This window comes from Hibiscus syriacus, unplaced genomic scaffold (assembly GCF_006381635.1).
Source record: "Hibiscus syriacus cultivar Baekdansim isolate YM2019G1 unplaced genomic scaffold, ASM638163v2 tig00110013_pilon, whole genome shotgun sequence".
Taxonomy (NCBI): Eukaryota; Viridiplantae; Streptophyta; class Magnoliopsida; order Malvales; family Malvaceae; genus Hibiscus; species Hibiscus syriacus.
Genome location: NW_024062563.1, coordinates 3316849 through 3342429, shown reverse-complemented (window position 1 = coordinate 3342429; position 25581 = coordinate 3316849). Strand labels below are relative to the sequence as shown.

At 37.8% G+C, this 25581-nt stretch overlaps 2 protein-coding genes, 1 non-coding gene and 1 pseudogene across 4 annotated transcripts; 1 reads left to right on the top strand and 3 right to left on the bottom strand.

The window, feature by feature from the left end:
• Positions 1–3433: 3433 nt before the first annotated feature.
• On the top strand, positions 3434–3507 carry TRNAN-GUU. Its single transcript has one exon. It is a non-coding gene; the product is annotated as a tRNA-Asn (tRNA).
• Positions 3508–13755: 10248 nt separating this feature from the next.
• On the bottom strand, positions 13756–20223 carry LOC120212550 (protein CTR9 homolog). 2 transcript variants are annotated; one of them, XM_039210825.1, is made up of 2 exons: positions 19545–20223; positions 13756–13939 (listed from the first exon to the last, which is right to left on the bottom strand). In XM_039210825.1, exon 1 carries the CDS (start codon positions 20206–20208, stop codon positions 19708–19710), a length of 501 nt encoding a protein of 166 aa, XP_039066756.1. In that variant the 5' UTR covers positions 20209–20223; the 3' UTR covers positions 13756–13939; positions 19545–19707. The 2 variants fall into 2 exon arrangements, with proteins under 2 accessions (XP_039066756.1, XP_039066755.1); XM_039210824.1 differs by lacking the exon at positions 13756–13939 and adding an exon at positions 17598–17683 and having other exon boundaries at positions 19509–20223.
• Positions 15474–17574, bottom strand: LOC120212434 (protein CTR9 homolog). The gene is made up of 3 exons (XM_039210736.1): positions 17398–17574; positions 17277–17301; positions 15474–15925 (listed from the first exon to the last, which is right to left on the bottom strand). Exons 1-3 carry the CDS (start codon positions 17572–17574, stop codon positions 15474–15476), a joined length of 654 nt encoding a protein of 217 aa, XP_039066667.1.
• A 3939-nt stretch (positions 20224–24162) lies between the features above and the next one.
• LOC120212433 lies at positions 24163–25228 on the bottom strand (annotated as a pseudogene).
• Positions 25229–25581: the final 353 nt, after the last annotated feature.

Sequence of the window (25581 nt, the reverse complement as noted above, 5' to 3'; positions counted from 1 at the left end):
TAAATTATCTTAAGTCCCATGAAACCCTGAATTACATGCTTCTTATCAAACAATCTTTATGGACATATTTTAGTTCTAATACACTCAACATACATTATAATCTCAACGAACAAGACATGAACAAGTGATCATCGCTTCTGTTCAAGTTCATATAATTCATTTGACATACAAAATTTGTAATTTAAACTTATTTTCATGCTTTTACCAAGTTTGCATATCAATAGACGGAGTCAGGATTTCAACTCATAGAACAAAATATAATTAACCATAGAAAATAAAGGGATAAAATCAAAATAAATTATAATTTAATATTTGTTCATATAATTTTTTAATAAAAAAATAGTGAGGGGCAATAGCCCCTGAGACCAAGAGTTGTTCCGTCCCTGTTAATACATATAATCAAAGTTATAGAACCTTTCCATTTTGCACAAATTAATACAACAACAATAACGAAACCTATTCCCATATGCAATGGGATAAGGGGAGGTAGGGTAGTAGGCTGCCCCAACGCTAGGTTGAGAGCAGCTTCCGTGGAAGACCTCCGCAGTCATAAAATTACAAATAAAGATAAATGCAATGCATGTATAAATAAATAAATAAATAAATAAATACATAGTTGACTATTTTTATTTTTATTTTAAATAAGCAGTCTTCTTATGCGCGTCTGTAATGGGAAGTAATCCCTGCATAAAAATCTCTGCAATATTGACAGAAACGTAAGATCCGACTAAATTTAAAAAGAGGAAACATGAAGAGAATGATACGCAGAAGTCAACGATAGCAAGCTACGAGAAAGAGTAAAGTCAAATGTGTTAAAACCTAAACTAAGGCAACACTACCCCGCTACCCTAGATCTAAGCCTTCATAAATTCCAATGACAGAAACGTGAAGAAGAAGAAGTCAGGGAAATTACTATAAATGCCTTAAAAAAGACATAGATGTTGTAACATATGACTGTGACCCGCACTACTCGGCTACCATGGTCTTAAGTCTTCATACTTTCATATCAAAGGTCATGTCCTCGGTAAGGGCTAAATCCTTCAAATCAGATCTCAAGCAGTCTTCCCACTTCCGCCTTGGTCGTCCTCTCCTTCTGGCACCGTCGACTGTAATCAACTCTACCCTCCTGACCGTATCCGATGGTTGTCCCTAAGGACATGCCTAAACCACCGTAGTCTTCCCTCCCTCATTTTTTCGGATACAGGCACCACCCCCAAGGACGTCCTAATAGCAGAGTTTGGTGTCATGTCCCACAGAGTCTTACCACATGCCCATTGAAGCATTCTCATTTCTGCGGCCTCCATCCTCCTTACGTGATCCTTCTTGATTGCCCAACATTCTGATCCATACAGCAGTACTGGTCTTATTGCCATTCTATAAAATTTTCCCTTAAGTTTTAGAGGCACCTTCTTGTCACTCAAAACTCCAGTAGCAGCCCTCCACTTTAGTCATCCCGCCTTTATACGGTGTGTCACGTCAACATCAACACCCCCATCTTTATGTATCATAGACCCTAGGTACTTGAAACAATCCTTTGAGTGGAGAACGTGTCCTTCTATGCAAGCTTCTACATCTTCATCGTTTTGTTTCCCACTGAAGTTTGAACATAAATACTATGTCTTTTCAATATTGATCCTTAGACATTTTTCTTCCAAAGCAGTCTTCCAAGCAGCCAGTCTTCCAAGTAGCCAGTCTATTATTCAGTTCAGTTTTTGTTTCAACAATTTTTTTTTTGCACAAATTAATGATATTCTCTAACACTTTCCATCTTTATCAACGTCATGGACTAATCAAATTATCTTCACAACATCTTAATTTCTCTACTTTAACTAACATGTATACACATCCTTTCATGCTTCATCCATTTACTTATCTATGATCATATATCAATTACTATAACATGTTATCATTATACATTGAGGAATATGAACGCAGTTAATGATAAAAATATGTATTTTAAAAATCTAAATCAATGAAAATCTATCAATTGGTTTCAACTTAGGTTTATATAATTGTATCTGCAAGTATACGTATATTGCCAATAATTAAAAACGATCCTAAAGCGCTATTACATTATAATTACTATAGGCTATAAAAAAATCCAAATCAAATGAGAATTTCAGATCATGAAATGATTCCAATTTGAAACCCATTCAACAAATGTGAATCCAAGTGTTTAAATGGTAAACAAAATATTAAGTTTTTCAAGGAAAACAGGTTAAAAACATTCAAGAGAAGGAGTCGCACGTGCGTCATCGAGAAATAAAACATATATGTATTAAAATGATGCTCATCTCGTGCTTTTCAGTCAATGGTCAAATGCAGCGATTGCGCCAGTCTTTGACCTTGAAACATAATTTAATTAATAAAGACGAGATTAATCAAATAACGCATCGTATAATATAATTCATAAAAACTATCATTCTTGTTTACACCATATTAATCGGATATGGACTGACGGAGTTGGCGGGATAATTTAAAATTTTTAAAATTTTCATATTAATTTGTATAATATTTTGTATCTTTTATTAACAATTTATCTTTTATTTAAAAAATTTATAAATTCATTCGTAATAGAATTTTATAAGTTACTTCTTTTGGTATAAATTCTTGGTCCGTACATGATGTTGACAATCTTTGCTTTACTTTTTGCATGCGAATCTTGGATCCTGGATGTTCAAACCACAGTTTATACAGTATACTTGGGTAAGAAACTCCATACCTTTGTTGTTGCTCATTCCTAGTTATTAAGTTTATTCTTGCAACGTCATACTGCTGATGTAAATCTTTAGACTTGAAATCTTATGGTATAATTTTCAGGTGGTTATGATAAGGAAGAAAAGGCCGCTCGGGCATACGATTTAGCCGCCCTGAAATACTGGGGTTCGACGGCAACCATCAACCTCCCGGTATATATGAACTCTTCTTTCTTTATCATAGGTCATGCTTAAAAATATTTAAACGTGACAAAGATGCATATGGAATAGAGGTATTTTATGGAAAATGAAGATTACATGAACTTATTGATTAACTAAGCTAAATGATCCACGTTTTGCTTGGTTTAGATTTCGAATTATTCGAAAGAGTTGGAAGAGATGAAGCATGTCACCAAGTAAGAGTTTATTGATTAACTAAACTTCATTAAATTTAGTTTACATGGTAATAATTTGAAGGGCTACAATAATGATATTTTTGTCTTAAAGTTGTTGGAATTATTCACAATAGTTTTACAAATTCATTATCATGCCTAAAACATGTGATTTATCAAGACCCAATTCATAGGAGTTTTGTTATTGGTCCAGAGGAGAGTTTTAAAGAAAATGTTGACAGATTTCTTTTTTAAATTTTAAAGTCGATTAAAAGTCAATTGATTTTAGATTTTCTTTGATATTATAAACTTATTATAAACGAAAATTCTAAAACATAAAACAAAGCTGGAATAGCTCAGTTGGTTAGAGCGTGTGGCTGTTAACCACAAGGTCGGAGGTTCAAGCCCTCCTTCTAGCGTTTATTGTTGGGTAAATGTGCATTTTGGTACCTAAACTTAGTTTCAAGATACAATTTGGTACTTAGTATTCTTTTGGTCCAATTAACAACTGGTTCTATAGGAAAATGAGGCAAGGCTCATTCAGAAGAAGCTTTGGACAAGTCTAAATTAATCCTTGTAATCACCACTAATAAAAGAAAGATTATGTGGAATGCAAAACCTTGTGATTAGCCTACATACTTTAGAAATAGTAAAATCAAGCATTTTCGGCACATCCTTTTATATACATTGAATGATAAAGTTTCAATCCTTCTTGTTTATCTTTCACCAATCAAACGATGGCCACCGAGACCTCCATTGGATCCTGCAACATCCTAGAACTAGTCTCATTTCCGCCAATTGCCATCGCCACTACAATCCTCCTTTTTCTCATTCAATGTATCTGTGCACTTCATTTTCTACCCACAAGCACCATTAATCAAAGTAAACACTCTCTTGGTTTCGAATTTCATGGTCTCCGATTCGAATTTGGTAGGCAATTGGCTGGCCAACATCACAATATATAACCCGAACATCGCGTTGTCGATCCACATTAAGCAAACCAAAGCCTTGATTCTTTATAAACACAACTACGCGTTGTCGTTGACTTCCTTCGATGATTTCGAGCTCGATCCGGGGGAGAAGAGAGATGTTTACGTTTAGTTTTGGGGGTTTAAGCTTATCAACCAATCATTGAATATCCAATGTTGAAGGAGCTTCGAAAGGATCGAGGACAAAAGAAAATTAAGCTTCGAATAAGATTCAATGCAATGGTTAACTATGGAATCGATTGCTCTGGTTCAAGGGGGATATCAATAACGATGGACCCTTATAGTATAGATTTGGATGTCAATGTTGAAGATTCAAGAAGAAGAGCAATGGATGAAATTTATGATCTCATTCGTCATACCCCTGAGGATGGTTCTTGGCTTATCGTGCTAGATAATTGAATTCGAGTTTAATTTTGTCTCGGTTTGAACTTCAAAATTATTTGTACGAATCAATTAGGTGTTTTTTGTCCCAGTTTCTAGGATTTATGAATTTTGTAGATTAAAGACGAGATTTTTTTTCCAAATGTTTGAATTTTAGATACGAATAACGTAATTATATGAAGCAATGAAATTAAGTTATTCGTCTCGTTTTCTTTACTAGTTACTACCAATGGTTTCAGTTCGCCTATTGAAACATAACTGGACGAAATCTAAGTTTTCTATGTTCCTAGAGCAATGGAAAAGTCCAATAAAGACTGTTTTATTGTGGAGGATGAGTTGTGCAAAAAGGAAGATCATTATCATATTCTAATCTCATATATGTTTTAGTGTTTATGGTCATTGTTCACAAGTGTTTTGTCTAAAAAAGAGGTTGTAATGTTTCACAACAACAACAACAAAACCCTATTCCCATATACAATGGGGTAAGGGGGAGGTAGGGTAGTAGGCTGTCCCCAACGCCAGGTTGAGAGCAATTTTCGTGAAAGACCTCTGACAGTAATAAAGATAAAATGCAATGCATGTATAAATAAATAAATAAATACATAGTTGAAGCAGTCTTCATATGAAGTCACGGCCGCTACCTTGTAACTTATGAATTCCAAGTGATAACCACAGCAGAGAATATTGAACGAAAAAATTGCTTTCAATCTAGTATATATGAATTATCATTATGCTTACGATAATGCCTGCCTCCGTTTTCCTGCAGCTAATGAGGGCGCAACGACTTCATTATCCTTTAGATCGGAATCTTCTAATCCGGCCGCGGTAAGAAGATCCAGAGGATTTTCCCCATCGTCATCGTCCTGATAATTTATCTGAGTTGTAGATTCCCTATAGTTCCTGTTGGCATCTTCATCCATCATGTCATCGTCTCTCTCGTAACGCGATTTGTTCTTATCATTCCTTCTCCCCTTCCCACATTTTCTTCTCCTCTTCTCACTATGCCCAACCTCTTCGTCATCGATTGCAGGCATATCCCTTCGCCTGGAAGGGTTGCTGCTACTCTTACACTTGTCATTCACACGCTTGAAATGTTCCTCGGCCTGCTGGAACCTTTTCTGTTCGTCTTCTTGTTTCCTTCTCTCCAACAGACATTTTCTTTGCTCTTCGGCCTTACGACGGACTTCTTCAGCCAATGCAAGCTGACGAGCTGCTTCTTATTTCTGTCTACTCTGCCGCTCGCCATGTTCAGCGGCTTCACGGTAAACTTTTGCTGCTTCAAGCAAGTGTTTGCAATACTCAACATGGATGTTTATCTTCTTCTCATCAAACCCATGAAGAAGAAGGTTTGATGCAGCAAATAATTGACTAAACATGCGAACGACATTCTCTAGCTCTGCAACCGCTGAACGAACCTCATCTGCAGTCCTTTTGTCCTTCTGAAGTATTGATGTCGATAATTTCTGCATTGTTACTCCTGAATCAAACCTTAGTGTGTAATTCGAAGGAGCGAAGTGGATGGCTCTCAATAAAATTTTCTTGCATTCTTGCCATTGTTAAGCTTCATAATGAGTCCTAACTACGTAGAGAAGAATCTGAGAGTCCGTATTGTGATAGAACTTCCGCAGGCAATTTTGATACATTCTTACAGCTAAAGCAAAATTTCCTTGAGCGAAGAAGATATAAGCCAAGTTTATCCATAGATCAGCCATTTGGACAAAAATAAATTAATGTTAGGTGAAAATTAAATATTTTTCTCATGTTTTAATTTCAATGATTTAGATTATTTTGTGATTATTTTAATGAGTGGTTTAGATTGTTGAAGATTCAACAAGAAGAGCAAGGGATGAAATTTATGATCTCATTGGTCATACCCCTGAGGATGGTTTTTGGCTTATCGTGCTAGATAATTGAATTTGAGTTTAATTTTGTCTCGGTTTGAACTTCAAAATTATTTGTACGAATCAATTAGGTGTTTTTTTTGCAGCAGTTTCTAGGATTTATGAATTTTGTAGATTAAAGACGAGAATTTTTTTCTTTAAATGTTTGAATTTTAGATACGAATAACGTAATTATATTAAACAATGAAATTAAGTTATTCGTCTTGTATTCTTTACTAGTTACTACCAATGGTTTCAGTTCGCCTATTGAAACATAACAGGACGAAATCTGAGTTTTCTATGTTCCTAGAGCAATGGAAAAGTCAAATAAAGACTGTTTTATTGTGGAGGATGAGTTGTGCAAAAAGGAAGATCATTATCATATTCTAATCTCATATATGTTTTAGTGTTTATGGTAATTGTTCACAAGTGTTTTGTCTAAAAAACAGGTTGTAATGTTTCATAACAACAACAACAAAACCCTATTCCCATATGCAATGGGGTAAGGGGGAGGTATGGGAGTAGGTTGCCCCCAACGCCAGGTTGAGAGCAATTTCCGTGAAAGACCTCCGACAGTAATAAAGATAAAATGCAATGCATGTATAAATAAATAAATAAATAAATAAATAAATAAATACATAGTTGAAACAGTCTTCATATGAAGTCACGGCCGCTACCTTGCATGCGAATGTCTTGTTTCTGCCTGCTCTGCCGCTCGTCATGTTCAGCGGCTTCACGGTGAACTTTTGTTGCTTCAAGCAAGTGTTTGAAATACTCAAAATTATTTTGTCATGTTTTCTTCAGCCAATACAAGCTGACGAGCTGCGTCTTGTTTCTGCCGCTCGTCTTCTTGTTTCCTTCTCTCCAACAGATAATTTCTTTACTCTTCGGCCTTACGAAGGACTTCTTCAGCCAATACAAGCTGACGAGCTGCGTCTTGTTTCTGCCTGCTCTGCCGCTCGTCATGTTCAGCGGCTTCACGGTGAACTTTTGTTACTACCAATGGTTTTAGTTCGCCTATTGAAACATAACTGGACAAAATCTGAGTTTTCTATGTTCCTAGAGCAATGAAAAAGTCCAATAAAGACTGTTTTATTATGGAGGATGAGTTGTGCAAAAAAGAAGATCATTATCATATTTAATCTCATATATGTTTTAGTGTTTATGGTCATTGTTCACAAGTGTTTTGTCTAAAAAAGAGATTGTAATGTTTCACAACAACAACAACAAAACCCTATTCCCAGGTTAGCAATTTCCATGAAAGACCTCCGACAGTAATAAAGATAAAATGCAATGCATGTATAAATAAATAAATAAATACATAGTTGAAACATTCTTTATATGAAGTCACGGCCGCTACCTTGCATGCGAACTACTTGTAACTCCTGAATTCCAAGTGATAACCGAAGCAGAGAATATTGAACGAAAAAAATTACTTTCAATCTAGTATATATGAATTATCATTATGCTTGCGATAACGCCTGCCTCCGTTTTCCTGCAGCTAATGAGGGCGCAACGACTTCATCATCCTCCATATCGGAATCTTCTAATCCGGCTGCGGCAAGAAGATCCTGAGGATTTTCCCCATCGTCATCGTCCTGATCATTCATCTGAGTTGTAGATTCCCTATAGTTCCTGTTGGCATCTTCATCTATCATGTCATCGTCTCTCTCGTAACACGATTTGTTCTTATCATTCCTTCTCCCCTTCCCACATTTTCTTCTCCTCTTCTCACTATGCCCACCCTCTTCGTCATCGATTGCAGGCATATCCCTTCGCCTGGAAGGGTTGCTGCTACTCTTACACTGGTCCTTCACACGCTTGAAATGTTCCTCGGCCTGCTGGAGCCTTTTCTGTTCGCCTTCTTGTATCCTTCTCTCCAACAGATATTTTCTTTGCTCTTCGGCCTTACGAAGGACTTCTTCAGCCAATGCAAGCTGACGAGCTGCTTCTTGTTTCTGCCTGCTCTGCCGCTCGTCATTTTCAGCGGCTTCACGGTGAACTTTTGCTGCTTCAAGCAAGTGTTTGAAATACTCAACATGGGTGTTTATCTTCTTCTCATCAAACCCATGAAGAAGAAGGTTCGATGCAGCAAATAATTGACTAAACATATGAACGGCATTCTCTAGCTCTACAACCGCTGAACGAACCTCATCTACAGTCCTTTTGTCCTTCTGAAGTATTGATGTCGACAATTTCTACATTGCTACTCCTGCATCAAACCTTAGTGTGTTATTCGAAGGAGCGAAGTGGATGGATCTCAATAAAGTTTTCTTGCATTCTTGCCATTGTTCAGCTTCATAATGAGTCCTAGCTACGTAGAGAAGAATCTGAGAGTCCGTATTGTGATAGAACTTCCGCAGGAAATTTTGATACATTCTTACAACTAAAGCAAAATTTCCTTGAGCGAATAAGATATAAGTCAAGTTTATCAATAGATCAGCCATTTGGACAAAAACAAATTAATGTTAGGTGAAAATTAAATATTTTTCTCATGTTTTAATTTCAATGATTTAGATTATTTTGTGATTATTTTAATGAGTGGTTTAGATTGTTAAAGATTCAAGAAGAAGAGCAAGGGATGAAATTTATGATCTCATTGGTCATACCCGTGAGGATGGTTCTTGGCTTATCGTGCTAGATAATTAAATTCGAGTTTAATTTTGTCTCGGTTTGAACTTCAAAATTATTTGTACGAATCAATTAGGTGTTTTTTTGTCCCAGTTTCTAGGATTTATGAATTTTGTAGATTAAAGATGAGATTTTTTTTTTCAAATGTTTGAATTTTATATATGAATAACGTAATTATATGAAGCAATGAAATTAAGTTATTCGTCTCGTTTTCTTTACTAGTTTCTACCAATGGTTTCAGTTTGCCTATTGAAACATAACTGGACGAAATCTGAGTTTTCTATGTTCCTAGAGCAATGGAAAAGTCCAATAAAGACTGTTTTATTGTGGAGGATGAGTTGTGCAAAAAGGAAGATCATTATCATATTCTAATCTCATATATGGTTTACTGTTTATGGTAATTGTTCACAAGTGTTTTGTCTAAAAAAGAGGTTGTAATGTTTCACAACAACAACAACAAAACCCTATTCCCATATGCAATGGGGTAAGGGGGAGGTAGGGTAGTAGGCTGCCCCCAACGCCGGGTTGAGAGCAATTTCCGTGAAAAACCTCCGACAGTAATAAAGATAAAATGCAATGCATGTATAAATAAATAAATAAATAGTTGAAACAGTCTTCATATGAAGTCACGGCCGCTACCTTGCATGCAAACTACTTGTAACTCTTGAATTCCAAGTGATAACCGAAAAAGAGAATATTGAACGAAAAAAATTGCTTTCAATCTAGTATATATGAATTATCATTATGCTTACGATATTGCCTGCCTCCGTTTTCCTGCAGCTAATGAGGGCGCAGCGACTTCATCATCCTCCATATAGGAATCTTCTAATCCGGCCGCGGCAAGAAGATCCTGAGGATTTTCCCCATCGTCATCGTCCTGATCATTCATCTGAGTTGTAGATTCCCTATAGTTCCTGTTGGCATCTTCATCCATCATGTCATCGTCTCTCTCGTAACGCGATTTGTTCTTATCATTCCTTCTCCCCTTCCCACCTTTTCTTCTCCTCTTCTCACTATGCCCACCCTCTTCGTGATCGATTGCAGGCCTATCCCTTCGCCTGGAAGGGTTGCTGCTACTCTTACACTGGTCCTTCACACGCTTGAAATGTTCCTCGGCTTGTTGGAGCCTTTTCTGTTCGTCTTCTTGTTTCCTTCTCTCCAACAGATATTTTCTTTGCTCTTCGGCCTTACGAAGGACTTCTTCAGCCAATGCAAGCTGACGAGCTGCTTCTTGTTTCTGCCTGCTCTGCCGCTCGTCATTTTCAGCGGCTTCACGGTGAACTTTTGCTGCTTCAAGCAAGTGTTTGAAATACTCAACATGGGTGTTTATCTTCTTCTCATCAAACCCATGAAGAAGAAGGTTCGATGCAGCAAATAATTGACTAAACATGCGAACGGTATTCTCTAGCTCTACAACCGCTGAACGAACCTCATCTACAGTCTTTTTGTCCTTCTGAAGTATTGATGTCGACAATTTCTGCATTGCTACTCCTGCATCAAACCTTAGTGTGTAATTCGAAGGAGCGAAGTGGATGGATCTCAATAAAGTTTTCTTGCATTCTTGCCATTGTTCAGCTTCATAATGAGTCCTAGCTACGTAGAGAAGAATCTGAGAGTCCGTATTGTGATAGAACTTCCGCAGGAAATTTTGATACATTCTTACAGCTAAAGCAAAATTTCCTTGAGTGAAGAAGATATAAGTCAAGTTTATCCATAGATCAGCCATTTGGACAAAAACAAATTAATATTAGGTGAAAATTAAATATTTTTCTCATGTTTTAATTTCAATGATTTAGATTATTTTGTGATTATTTTAATGAGTAGTTTAGATTGTTGAAGATTCAAGGAGAAGAGCAAGGGATGAAATTTATGATCTCATTGGTCATACCCGTGAGGATGGTTCTTGGCTTATCGTGCTAGGTAATTGAATTCGAGTTTAATTTTGTCTCGGTTTGAACTTCAAAATTATTTGTGCGAATCAATTAGGTGTTTTTTGTCCCAGTTTCTAGGATTTATGAATTTTATAGATTAAAGATGATATTTTTTTTTTCAAATGTTTGAATTTTATATATGAATAACGTAATTATATGAAGCAATGAAATTAAGTTATTCGTCTCGTTTTCTTTACTAGTTTCTACCAATGGTTTCAGTTCGCCTATTGAAACATAACTGGACGAAATCTGAGTTTTCTATGTTCCTAGAGCAATGGAAAAGTCCAATAAAGATTGTTTTATTGTGGAGGATGAGTTGTGCAAAAAGGAAGATCATTATCATATTCTAATCTCATATATGTTTTACTGTTTATGGTCATTGCTCACAAGTGTTTTGTCTAAAAAAGAGGTTGTAATGTTTCACAACAACAACAACAAAACCCTATTCACATATGCAATGGGGTAAGAGGGAGGTAGGGTAGTAGGCTGCCCCCAACGCCAGGTTGAGAGCAATTTCCGTGAAAAACCTCCGACAGTAATAAAGATAAAATGCAATGCATGTATAAATAAATAAATAAATAAATACATAGTTGAAACAGTCTTCATATGAAGTCACGGCCGCTACCTTGCATGCAAACTACTTGTAACTCTTGAATTCCAAGTGATAACCGAAGAAGAGAATATTGAACGAAAAAAATTGCTTTCAATCTAGTATATATGAATTATCATTATGCTTACGATAATGCCTGCCTCCGTTTTCCTGCAGCTAATGAGGGCGCAGCGACTTCATCATCCTCCATATCGGAATCTTCTAATCCGGCCGCGGCAAGAAGATCCTGAGGATTTTCCCCATTGTCATCGTCCTGATCATTCATCTGAGTTGTAGATTCCCTATAGTTCCTGTTGGCATCTTCATCCATCATGTCATCGTCTCTCTCGTAACGCGATTTGTTCTTATCATTCCTTCTCCCCTTCCCACCTTTTCTTCTCCTCTTCTCACTATGCCCACCCTCTTCGTGATCGATTGCAGGCCTATCCCTTCGCCTGGAAGGGTTGCTGCTACTCTTACACTGGTCCTTCACACGCTTGAAATGTTCCTCGGCCTGCTGGAGCCTTTTCTGTTCGTCTTCTTGTTTCCTTCTCTCCAACAGATATTTTCTTTGCTCTTCGGCCTTACGAAGGACTTCTTCAGCCAATGCAAGCTGACGAGCTGCTTCTTGTTTCTGCCTGCTCTGCCACTCGTCATTTTCAGCGGCTTCACGGTGAACTTTTGCTGCTTCAAGCAAGTGTTTGAAATACTCAACATGGGTGTTTATCTTCTTCTCATCAAACCCATGAAGAAGAAGGTTCGATGCAGCAAATAATTGACTAAACATGCGAACGGCATTCTCTAGCTCTACAACCGCTGAACGAACCTCATCTACAGTCCTTTTGTCCTTCTGAAGTATTGATGTCGACAATTTCTGCATTGCTACTCCTGCATCAAACCTTAGTGTGTAATTCGAAGGAGCGAAGTGGATGGATCTCAATAAAGTTTTCTTGCATTCTTGCCATTGTTCAGCTTCATAATGAGTCCTAGCTACGTAGAGAAGAATCTGAGAGTCTGTATTGTGATAGAACTTCCGCAGGAAATTTTGATACATTCTTACAACTAAAGCAAAATTTCCTTGAGCGAAGAAGATATAAGTCAAGTTTATCCATAGATCAGCCATTTGGACAAAAACAAATTAATATTAGGTGAAAATTAAATATTTTTCTCATGTTTTAATTTCAATGATTTAGATTATTTTGTGATTATTTTAATGAGTGGTTTAGATTGTTGAAGATTCAAGGAGAAGAGCAAGGGATGAAATTTATGATCTCATTGGTCATACCCGTGAGGATGGTTCTTGGCTTATCGTGCTAGATAATTAAATTCGAGTTTAATTTTGTCTCAGTTTGAACTTCAAAATTATTTGTACGAATCAATTAGGTGTTTTTTTGTCCCAGTTTCTAGGATTTATGAATTTTGTCGATTAAAGACGAGATTTTTTTTTTCAAATGTTTGAAATTTATATATGAATAACGTAATTATATGAAGCAATGAAATTAAGTTATTCGTCTCGTTTTCTTTACTAGTTTCTACCAATGGTTTCAGTTCGCCTATTGAAACATAACTGGACGAAATCTGAGTTTTCTATGTTCCTAGAGCAATGGAAAAGTCCAATAAAGATTGTTTTATTGTGGAGGATGAGTTGTGCAAAAAGGAAGATCATTATCATATTCTAATCTCATATATATTTTACTGTTTATGGTCATTGCTCACAAGTGTTTTGTCTAAAAAAGAGGTTGTAATGTTTCACAACAACAACAACAAAACCCTATTCCCATATGCAATGGGGTAAGAGGGAGGTAGGGTAGTAGGTTACCCCCAACGCCAGGTTGAGAGCAATTTCCGTGAAAAACCTCCGACAGTAATAAAGATAAAATGCAATGCATGTATAAATAAATAAATAAATAAATAAATAAATAAATAGTTGAAACAGTCTTCATATGAAGTCACGGCCGCTACCTTGCATGCAAACTACTTGTAACTCTTGAATTCCAAGTGATAACCGAAGAAGAGAATATTGAACGAAAAAAATTGCTTTCAATCTAGTATATATGAATTATCATTATGCTTACGATAATGCCTGCCTCCGTTTTCCTACAGCTAATGAGGGCGCAGCGACTTCATCATCCTCCATATCGGAATCTTCTAATCCGGCCGCGGCAAGAAGATCCTGAGGATTTTCCCCATTGTCATCGTCCTGATCATTCATCTGAGTTGTAGATTCCCTATAGTTCCTGTTGGCATCTTCGTCCATCATGTCATCGTCTCTCTCGTAACGCGATTTGTTCTTATCATTCCTTCTCCCCTTCCCACCTTTTCTTCTCCTCTTCTCACTATGCCCACCCTCTTCGTGATCGATTGCAGGCCTATCCCTTCGCCTGGAAGGGTTGCTGCTACTCTTACACTGGTCCTTCACACGCTTGAAATGTTCCTCGGCCTGCTGTAGCCTTTTCTGTTTGTCTTCTTGTTTCCTTCTCTCCAACATATATTTTCTTTGCTCTTCGGCTTTACGAAGGACTTCTTCAGCCAATGCAACCTGACGAGTTGCTTCTTGTTTCTGCCTGCTCTGCCGCTCGTCATTTTCAGCGGCTTCACGGTGAACTTTTGCTGCTTCAAGCAAGTGTTTGAAATACTCAACGTGGGTGTTTATCTTTTTCTCATCAAACCCATGAAGAAGAAGGTTCGATGCAGCAAATAATTGACGAAACATGCGAACGGCATTCTCTAGCTCTACAACCGCTGAACGAACCTCATCTACAGTCCTTTTGTCCTTCTGAAGTATTGATGTCGACAATTTCTACATTGCTACTCCTGCATCAAACCTTAGTGTGTAATTCGAAGGAGCGAAGTGGATGGATCTCAATAATGTTTTCTTGCATTCTTGCCATTGTTCAGCTTCATAATGAGTCCTAGCTACGTAGAGAAGAATCTGAGAGTCCGTATTCTGATAGAACTTCCGCAGGAAATTTTGATACATTCTTACAGCTAAAGCAAAATTTCCTTGAGCGAAGAAGATATAAGTCAAGTTTATCCATAGATCAGCCATTTGGACAAAAACAAATTAATATTAGGTGAAAATTAAATATTTTTCTCATGTTTTAATTTCAATGATTTAGATTATTTTGTGATTATTTTAATGAGTGGTTTAGATTGTTGAAGATTCAAGGAGAAGAGCAAGGGATGAAATTTATGATCTCATTGGTCATACCCGTAAGGATGGTTCTTGGTTTATCGTGCTAGATAATTGAATTCGAGTTTAATTTTGTCTCGGTTTGAACTTCAAAATTATTTGTACGAATCAATTAGGTGTTTTTTTGTCCCAGTTTCTAGGATTTATGAGTTTTGTAGATTAAAGACGAGTTTTTTTTTTCAAATGTTTGAATTTTATATATGAATAACGTAATTATATGAAGCAATGAAATTAAGTTATTCGTCTCGTTTTCTTTACTAGTTTCTACCAATGGTTTCAGTTCGCCTATTGAAACATAACTGGACGAAATCTGAGTTTTCTATGTTCCTAGAGTAATGGAAAAGTCCAATAAAGACTGTTTTATTGTGGAGGATGAGTTGTGCAAAAAGGAAGATCATTATCATATTCTAATCTCATATATGTTTTATTGTTTATGGTCATTGCTCACAAGTGTTTTGTCTAAAAAAGAGGTTGTAATGTTTCACAACAACAACAACAAAACCCTATTCCCATATGCAATGGGGTAAGGGGGAGGTAGGGTAGTAGGCTGCCCCCAACGCCAGGTTGAGAGCAATTTCCGTAAAAAACCTCCGACAGTAATAAAGATAAAATGCAATGCATGTACAAATAAATAAATAAATACATAGTTGAAACAGTCTTCATATGAAGTCACGGCCGCTACCTTGCATGCAAACTACTTGTAACTCTTGAATTCCAAGTGATAACCGAAGCAGAGAATACTGAACGAAAAAAATTGCTTTCAATCTAGTATATATGAATTATCATTATGCTTACGATAATGCCTGCCTCCGTTTTCCTGCAGCTAATGAGGGCGCAGCGACTTCATCATCCTCCAAATCAGAATCTTCTAATCTGGCCGCGGCAAGAAGATCCTGAGGATTTTCCCCATCGTCATCGTCCTGATCATTCATCTGAGTTGTAGATTCCCTATAGTTCATGTTGGCATCTTCATCCATCATGTCATCGTCTCTCTCGTAACGCGATTTGTTCTTATCATTCCTTCTCCCCTTCCCACCTTTTCTTCTCCTCTTCTCACTATACCCACCCTCTTCGTCATCGATTGCAGGCCTATCCCTTCGCCTGGAAGGGTTGCTGCTACTCTTACACTGGTCTTTCACACGCTTGAAATGTTCCTCGGCCTGCTGGAGCCTTTTTTGTTCGTCTTCTTGTTTCCTTCTCTCCAACAGATATTTTCTTTGCTCTTCGGCCTTACGACGGACTTCTTCAGCCAATGCAAGCTAACGAGCTGCTTCTTGTTTCTGCCTGCTCTGCTGCTCGTCATGTTCAACGGCTTCACGGTGAACTTTTTCTGCTTCAAGCAAGTGTTTTCAATACTCAACATGGGTGTTTATCTTCTTCTCATCAAACCCATGAAGAAGAAGGTTTGATGCAGAAAATAATTGACTAAACATGCGAACGACATTCTCTAGCTCTACAACCGCTGAACGAACCTCATCTGCAATCCTTTTATCCTTCTGAAGTATTGATGTCGACAATTTTTACATTGCTACTCCTGCATCAAACCTTAGTGTGTAATTTGAAGGAGCGAAGTGGATGGCTCTCAAAAAAGTTTTCTTGCATTCTTGCCATTATTCAGCTTCATAATGAGTCCTAGCTACATAGAGAAGAATCTGAGAGTTCGTATTGTGATAGAACTTCCGCAGGAAATTTTGATACATTCTTACAGCTAAAGCAAAATTTCCTTGAGCGAAGAAGATATAAGCCAAGTTTATCCATAGATCAGCCATTTGGACAAAAACAAATTAATGTTAGGTGAAAATTAAATATTTTTCTCATGTTTTAATTTCAATGATTTATATTATTTTGTGATTATTTTAATAAGTGGTTTAGATTGTTGAAGATTCAAGAAGAAGAGCAAGGGATGAAATTTATGATCTCATTGGTCATACCCTTGAGGATGGTTCTTAGCTTATCGTGCTAGATAATTGAATTTGAGTTTAATTTTGTCTCGGTTTGAACTTCAAAATTATTTGTACGAATCAATTAGGTGTTTTTTTTTGTCCCAGTTTCTAGGATTTATGAATTTTGTAGATTAAAGACGAGAATTTTTTTTCCAAATGTTTGAATTTTAGATACGAATAACGTAATTATATGAAGCAATGAAATTATGTTATTCGTCTCGTTTTCTTTACTAGTTACTACCAATGGTTTCAGTTCGCCTATTGAAACATATCTGGACGAAATCTGAGTTTTCTATGTTCCTAGAGCAATGGAAAAGTCCAATAAAGACTGTTTTATTGTGGATGATGAGTTGTGCAAAAATGAAGATCATTATCATATTCTAATCTCATATATGTTTTAGTGTTTATGGTCATTGTTCACAAGTGTTTTGTCTAAAAAAGAGGTTGTAATGTTTCACAACAACAACAACAAAACCCTATTCCCATATGCAATAGGGTAAGGGGGAGGTAGGGTAGTAGGCTGCCCCCAACGCTAGGTTGAGAGCAATTTCCGTGAACGACCTCCGACAGTAATAAAGATAAAATACAATGCATGTATAAATAAATAAATACATAGTTGAAACATTCTTCATATGAAGTCACGGCCGCTACCTTGCATGCAAACTACTTGTAACTCCTGAATTCCAAGTGATAACCGCAGCAGAGAATATTGAACGAAAAAAATTGCTTTCAATCTAGTATATATGAATTATCATTATGCTTTCGATAATGCCTGCCTCCGTTTTCCTACAGCTAATAAGGGCGCAGCGACTTCATCATCCTCCAGATCAGAATCTTCTAATCCGTCTGCGGCAAGAAGATCCAGAGGATTTTCCCCATCGTCATCGTCCTGATCATTCATCTGAGTTGTAGATTCCCTATAGTTCCTGTTGGCATCTTCATCCATCATGTCGTCGTCTCTCTCGTAACGCGATTTGTTCTTATCATTCCTTCTCCCCTTCCCACATTTTCTTCTCCTCTTCTCACTATGCCCACCAACTTCGTCCTCGATTGCAGGCCTATCCCTTCACCTGGAAGGGTTGCTGCTACTCTTACACTGGTCCTTCACACGCTTGAAATGTTCCTCGGACTGCTGGAACCTTTTCTGTTCGTCTTCTTGTTTCTTTCTCTCCAACAGATATTTTCTTTGCTCTTCGGCCTTACGACGGACTTCTTCAGCCAATGCAAGCTGACGAGCTGCTTCTTGTTTCTGCCTGCTCTGCCGCTCGTCATGTTCAGCGGCTTCACGGTGAACTTTTGCTGCTTCAATCAAGTGTTTGCAATACTCAACATGGGTGTTTATCTTTTTCTCATCAAACCCATTAAGAAGAAGGTTCGATGCAGCAAATAATTGACTAAACATGCGAACGGCATTCTCTAGCTCTGCAACCGCTGAACGAACCTTATCTGCAGTCCTTTTGTCCTTCTGAAGTATTGATGTCGACAATTTCTGCATTGCTACTCCTGTATCAAACCTTAGTATGTAATTCGAAGGAGCGAAGTGGATGGCTCTCAATAAAGTTTTCTTGCACTCTTGCCATTGTTCAGCTTCATAATGAGTCCTAGCTACGTAGAGAAGAATCTGAGAGTCCGTATTGTGATAGAACTTCCGCAGGCAATTTTGATACATTCTTACAGCTAAAGCAAAATTTCCTTGAGTGAAAAAGATATAAGCCAACTTTATCCATAGATCAGCCATTTGGACAAAAAAATTAATGTTAGGTGAAAATTAAATATTTTTCTCATGTTTTAATTTCAATGATTTAGATTATTTTGTGATTATTTTAATGAGTGGTTTAGATTGTTGAAGATTCAAGGAGAAGAGCAAGGGATGAAATTTATGATCTCAATGGTCATACCCCTGAGGATTGTTCTTGGCTTATCGTGCTAGATAATTGAATTCGAGTTTAATTTTGTCTCGGTTTGAACTTCAAAATTATTTGTACGAATCAATTAGGTGTTTTTTTGTCCCAGTTTCTAGGATTTATGAATTTTATAGATTAAAGACGAGAATTTTTTTTTTCCAAATGTTTGAATTTTAGATACGAATAACGTAATTATATGAAGCAATGAAATTAAGTTATTCGTCTCGTTTTCTTTACTAGTTACTACCAATGGTTTCGGTTCTTCTATTGAAACATAACTGGACGAAATCTGAGTTTTCTATGTTCCTAGAGCAATGGAAAAGTCCAATAAAGACTGTTTTATTATGGAGGATGAGTTGTGCAAAAAGGAAGATCATTATCATATTCTAATCTCATATATGTTTTAGTGTTTATGGTCATTGTTCACAAGTGTTTTGTCTAAAAAAGAGGTTGTAATGTTTCACAACAACAATAACAAAACGCTATTCCCATATAAAATTGGGTAAGGGGGAGGTAGGGTAGTAAGCTGCCCCCAAAGCCAGGTTGAGAGCAATTTCCGTGAAAGACCTCCGACAGTAATAAAGATAAAATGCAATGCATGTATAAATAAATAAATAAATACATAGTTGAAACAATCTTCATATGAAGTCACGGCCGCTACCTTGCATGCAAACTACTTGTAACTCCTGAATTCCAAGTGATAACCGTAGCAGAGAATATTGAACGAAAAAAATTTCTTTCAATCTAGTATATATGAATTATCATTATGCTTACGATAATGCCTGCCTCCGTTTTCCTGCAGCTAATGAGGGCGCAGAGACTTCATCATTCTCCAGATCGGAATCTTCTAATCCGGCCGCTGCAAGAAGATCCTGATGATTTTCCCCATCGTCATCGTCCTGATCATTCATCTGAGTTGTAGATTCCCTATAGTTCCTGTTGGCATCTTCATCCATCATGTCATCGTCTCTCTCGTAACGCGATTTGTTCTTATCATTCCTTCTCCCCTTCCCACCTTTTCTTCTCCTCTTCTCACTATGCCCACCCTCTTCGTCATCAATTGCAGGCCTATCCCTTCGCCTGGAATGGTTGCTGCTACTCTTACACTGGTCCTTCACACGCTTGAAATGTTCCTCGGCCTGCTGGAGCCTTTTCTGTTCGTCTTCTTGTTTCCTTCTCTACAACAGATATTTTCTTTGCTCTTCGGCCTTACGACGGACTTCTTCAGCCAATGCAAGCTGACGAGTTGCTTCTTGTTTCTGCCTGCTCTGCCACTCTTCATGTTCAACGGCTTCACGGTGAACTTTTGCTGCTTCAAGCAAGTGTTTGCAATACTCAACATGGGTGTTTATCTTCTTCTCATCAAACCCATGAAGAAGAAGGTTCGATGCAGCAAATAATTGGCTAAACATGCGAACGGCATTCTCTAGCTCTGTAACCGCTGAACGAACCTCATCTGCAGTCCTTTTGTCCTTCTGAAGTATTGATGTCGACAATTTCTGCATTGCTACTCCTGCATCAAACCTTAGTGTGTAATTCGAAGGAGCGAAGTGGTTGGCTCTTAATAAAGTTTTCTTGCATTCTTGCCATTGTTCAGCTTCATTATGAGTCCTAGCTACGTAGAGAAGAATCTGAGAGTCTGTATTGTGATAGAACTTCCGCAGGCAATTTTGATACATTCTTACAGCTAAATCAAAATTTCCTTGAGCGAAGAAGATATAAGCCAAGTTTATCCATAGATCAGCTATTTGGACAAAAATAAATTAATGTTAGGTGAAAATTAAATATTTTTCTCATGTTTTAATTTCAATTATTTAGATTATTTTGTGATTATTTTAATGAGTGGTTTAGATTGTTGAAGATTCAAGAAGAAGTGCAAGGGATGAAATTTATGATCTCATTGGTCATACCCCTGAGGATGGTTCTTGGCTTATCGTGCTAGATAATTGAATTCGAGTTTAATTTTGTTTCGGTTTGAACTTCAAAATTATTTGTAGGTGTTTTTTTGTCCCAGTTTCTAGGATTTATGAATTTTGTAGATTAAAGACGAGAATTTTTTTTCCAAATGTTTGAATTTTAGATACGAATAACGTAATTATATGAAGCAATGAAATTAAGTTATTCGTCTCGTTTTCTTTACTAGTTACTACCAATGGTTTCAGTTCGCCTATTGAAACATAACTGGACGAAATCTGAGTTTTCTATGTTCCTAGAGCAATGGAAAAGTCCAATAAAGACTGTTTTATTGTGGAGGATGAGTTGTGCAAAAAGGAAGATCATTATCATATTCTAATCTCATATATGTTTTAGTGTTTATGGTCATTGTTCACAAGTGTTTTGTCTAAAAAAGAGGTTGTAATGTTTCACAACAACAACAACAAAACCCTATTCTCATATGTAATGGGGTAAGGGGAGGTAGGGTAGTAGGCTGCCCCCAACGCCAGGTTGAGAGCAATTTCCGTGAAAGACCTCCGACAGTAATAAAGATAAAATGCAATGCATGTATAAATAAATAAATAAATACATAGTTGAAACAGTCTTCATATGCAGTCTTTATATACTCGTCTGTAATGGGGGTAATCCCTGCAAATAAATCCCTACGTAAAAATCTCTACATATATACAGAAAACGTAAGACCCAGCTAAAATTAAAAAGAAGAAACCTGAAGAGGATGACACACAGTAGTCAAGATAGCAAGTTATAAGAAGAAATAAAGTCAGATGGGTTAACACCTAAAACTAAGGCAACACTACTCCGCTACCCTAGTTCTAAGCCTTCATAAAATTCAATGAAAGAAACGTATATAAAGTAGAATTCATGGAAATTACTACAAAGGCATTAAAAAGAGGACAGAGATTGTTACACCCTATGGCAGTGACCCGCACTACTCGGCTACACTGGTCTTAAGTCTCCATACTTTCCTATCAGAGGTCATGTCCTTGGTAAGGGCTAAATTCTTCAAATAAAATCTCAAGCAGTCTTCCCACTTCCGCCTTGGTCGTCCTCTCCTTCTGGGACCGTCGACTGTAATCGAATCTACCCTCCTGATCACATCCGACGGTTTTCGCCTAAGGACATGACCAAACCACCGTAGTCTTCCCTCCATCAACTTTTCGGATACCGACACCATCCCCAAGGACATCCTAATAGTAGAGTTTGGTGTCATGTCCCACAGCGTCCTACCATATGCCCATCTAAGCATTCTCATTTCTGCGGCCTTCATCCTCCTTACGTGATCCTTCTTGATTTCCCAACATTCTGATCCATACAGCAGCGCTGGTCTTATTGACATTCTATAAAATTTTCCCTTAAGTTTTTGAGGAACCTTCTTGTCACACAAAACTCCAATAGCAGCCCTCCACTTTATCCATCCCGCCTTTATACGGTGTGTAACATCATCATCTACACCCCCATCTTTATGTATCATAGACCCTAGGTACTTGAAACAATCCTTTGAGGGGAGAACGTGTCCTTCTATGCATACTTCTACATCTTCATCATTTTGGTTCCCACTGAAGTTTGAACATAAATACTTTGTCTTTTCAATATTAATCCTTAGACCTTTTTCTTCCAAAGCAGTCTTCCAGGTAGCCAGTCTACTATTCAGCTCAGTTTTTGTTTCAGCAACTAGGACAATGTCGTCTGCGAAAAGCATACACCATGGGACACCGTCTGGTGTCACAAAAAATATGTCCTCCATAATCAAGGCGAAGATGTAAGGGCTAAGAGTCGACCCCTTGTGGAGTCTGATTTCCACAGGAAATGCCTCGGTGTCACCAACTGTAGTCCTGACGTAAGTAGTAGATCTACAGTACATATCACGAATCTCCCGGATATAAGCAGTTGGGATCCGTCTCATTTCCAAGGTCTTCCAGATCGTATCGCGTGGGACGCTATCATACGCCTTCTCAAGGTCAATGAACGTTATGTGAAGATCTCTATTTTTTTCCCTATATTTCTCCATAAGCCGTCAAAGTAGATGAATCGCCTCCGTAGTCGACCTGCCTGGCATAAAACCAAATTGGTTTTTCGAAACCCTAGTAACCTGTCTCAACCTAGCCTCTATTACCCTTTCTCATAGCTTCATGGTATGGCTTAGTAGTTTAATACCTTTGTAGTTGCCACAACGTTGGGGATCTTCTTTATTCTTAAAGATTGGTATGTAGACTCTCTCCACTCCTCTGGCATCTTGGCAGTCTCTAAAATAATATTAAAGATTTTGGTCAACCACTTAACTCTCTCTTCTCCTAGGGCCAACCACACAGTGATAGGAATTTGATCTGGGCCGACAGCTTTGTCCCTCCCCATCTTTCTAAGAGCCATTTTGGCTTCCTCAAACTCAATCCTACTTGTAGGGCAATTATTGGCCGTAGTATGATGGTTGGCTAACCCATCAACGACCATATCTCTACAGGGTGAGGCACCGTCATTAAATAAGCCAAAGAAGTAACTACCCCAAACCCTTTTAATATCATGGTCTTTCATTAAAAGAACACAATTGTTATCCTTAATAAACCCAATGCTACCGAGATCCTTTTTCCTATTTTCCCTGGATTTTGCAAGCCTGAAGATGTCGTTTTGTCTTTTCTTGGTGTCTAATATCTTGTACATTTCCTCATATGCCTTATCCTTTGCTTTAGCCACTGTTTTCTTGGCTTCCCGCTTTGCTTCCTTGTATCTTTGTTTAGCTCTCGATCTTTCTTCATCGTCATTGCATTGTAGAAACTCCTTGAAGCAAGTTTGCTTTGTCTTCATCTTAGTTTGAACTTCGTCGTTCCACCACCACGATCCTTTATGTTCCTTTACCTTCCCTGTCAATAACCCAAGGGTGTTTTTGCCCACCTCTCTGATGGTATTTGCCATATTTTTCTATAACATATCTGCATTATTTGCGTTTGTAGTTCCAAAACCTGTATTAGACAAAACCTTACTCCTAAAGTCATCAGTTGTCGCTCCATGTAATTTCTTCCAAAAGATCCTAGGTTTACCTAGTTTAGCCCTCCTATGAGTGCTCCACCCGTTGCGTACGCGGAACACTAAAACCAACAATATGTGTTGTGATGCACATGCCTCTTCAGGGAACACCTTACAGTCAATGCAAGCCCATCAATCCCGATTTCGAACCAGAATGTAGTCGATTTAGGTACAATGACCCCGCTATGGAATGTAATCAAGTTCACATCTCTCTTATTAAAGAAGGAGTTAGTGACCAACATATCGTGTGCAGTAGCAAATTCAAGCAACGTACGCCCCTCCTCGTTCTTACTACCAAAACCGAAACCTCCATGAACACCGTCATACCCGTCGATTTCACTACCTATATGGCCATTGAAGTCTCCCCCTATGAAAACTCTGTGGTCCTCCGGAATAGAGGTTGTAATGTTTCAGATGTATGGAATTCTGTTCAATCTTAAAACTAGCTTCTTTTACCTTACCTGCGAAAGAAGAATATTGAATATCGTGCACTCGATATGCAGAGCATAATTACATTTTAGTACATCAGTATGCATATTGAATATAGTCACCACAAGCAATGCATTTCCCTTTATACATGGGATCATAAAAGAGAATATCATCAACCACAAGCAATGCATGGGATCATAAAAGAGGTTTTGGGTGATCTATGACGAATGTCAACCCATTAAACGATGAAAAGGACAGTATGGGCACTTGAAACTTTTCGAGGCATTCTTTGACATCTTGTTGATAGACTGTTTGCAAAGCACATGCCCACACGACAATAGCATTGGCGGGTTATCATCAGTTGATTGCTCCTTGGATACGGGGCAGAAAAATATTGAATGAAACTGAAACTCCTTGTCCAACTCCACCGGCATGGGCAACTGATTCATTGTTTGTCATTCGTGTTTCTTCCCTGCCATAACAGTCATAAACTTGAGAAGAGGTGGCAGTCCTTGGATTCCTGCTGCTATTGTGACACTCAATGGACCCTCGTATGATTGCCCCAGAAGATTGCAAAACTGCCTGGTGAGTCCCTCGGTCACCCTATCCCAATTGGTAGGCGAAAATAAATGAGCATATGGGGACTCGTGAAGTCTATCAGAATAAAAGAGACATCCCATAAGCTTCTGGATTTCGGCCATGTGGTTTCCGGCGAAAGAAACAAAGTTGGTTCTCGCATACTTGAGTGCTTCATCTATGCTTCCCTTTTGAAGTATTTTCAGGAACTGCAAATGGAGTCTCAGCTGAAGGTCTGAACCATTTTCTTTCAGTTTATTGGAGTTTGCAGCTGCCCATTTCAGGGAAAGCTCTAGGTTCCAACTCTTCATGGCTTCGAGTAGTTGATGAAGTTCCTGGAAAAATAATTTCATAGCAGCAGCAGCTTCTACATCCCGAGCCTCTGCTATTAAACAATCACCAACCTCAAACAGCCCTTGACGATAAAAGCCTTGGATATATCAGGATTAAGGACTTTCTCGAGAGCTTTGGATACATGCTCAATGCTATGTTTAGTTCCTTTTGGGTGCCTTCTAGCTGACTCCGTGGAGCAACTTCCTGCAACTTTTTCTTCAGTTCAGCTAGTTCGGATTTATATTCACGGGTTCTTGACTGCACCATCTCAATTGCCTCCTCTATTTCCTGAACAATCAGGTCTGTAACTTCATGTGTTTTAGAATAAGACACCTTTTGCTTCTTTGCAACACGCTCAAATGAATCTTTCAGGCTATTAAACTACATTTTTAGTTCTATTCACTGTGTGAAATGTTATATTAGAATCTTGCAACAAGAGTACCTGCAAAAAAGCAATTAAGAAATTGTATCGGTTAAAAATCAAATTTGTCTATGCCGGAACAAGAGAAAAGGTATTAAATATTTACAACCTTAAACCTGCAGCCAGTATATTCACAAATGCAACTCATGCCAGAAAGGCGAGGGCATTAACAGCATAAAAGGAAGTTAAAGTATATGTTCCAGTAAAGTAAGGAAAAAGAGGAGTGCGCATAAATGAGAGGAAAGATAAGTACACAGACGTATGGTTTTTCATTTGATTATGACTCAAATGCACCAGAAAAAAAAGGATATATTGGGGC

What these genes read in the sequence shown, in the direction of transcription:
- LOC120212434 (XM_039210736.1), bottom strand. Translation starts at nt 17,574, where the DNA reads ATGATGGATGAAGATGCCAACAGGAACTATAGGGAATCTACAACTCAG. An exon ending in CTGTAGGAAAACGGAGGCAG is followed by an intron (nt 17,302 to 17,397) that starts GCATTATCGAAA and finishes CTTGGAATTCAG; the next exon opens with GAGTTACAAGTAGTTTGCAT. An exon ending in ACAAGTAGTTTGCATGCAAG is followed by an intron (nt 15,926 to 17,276) that starts GTAGCGGCCGTG and finishes CATTGGCTGAAG; the next exon opens with AAGTCCGTCGTAAGGCCGAA.
- LOC120212550 (XM_039210825.1), bottom strand. Translation starts at nt 20,208, where the DNA reads ATGTATCAAAATTGCCTGCGGAAGTTCTATCACAATACAGACTCTCAG.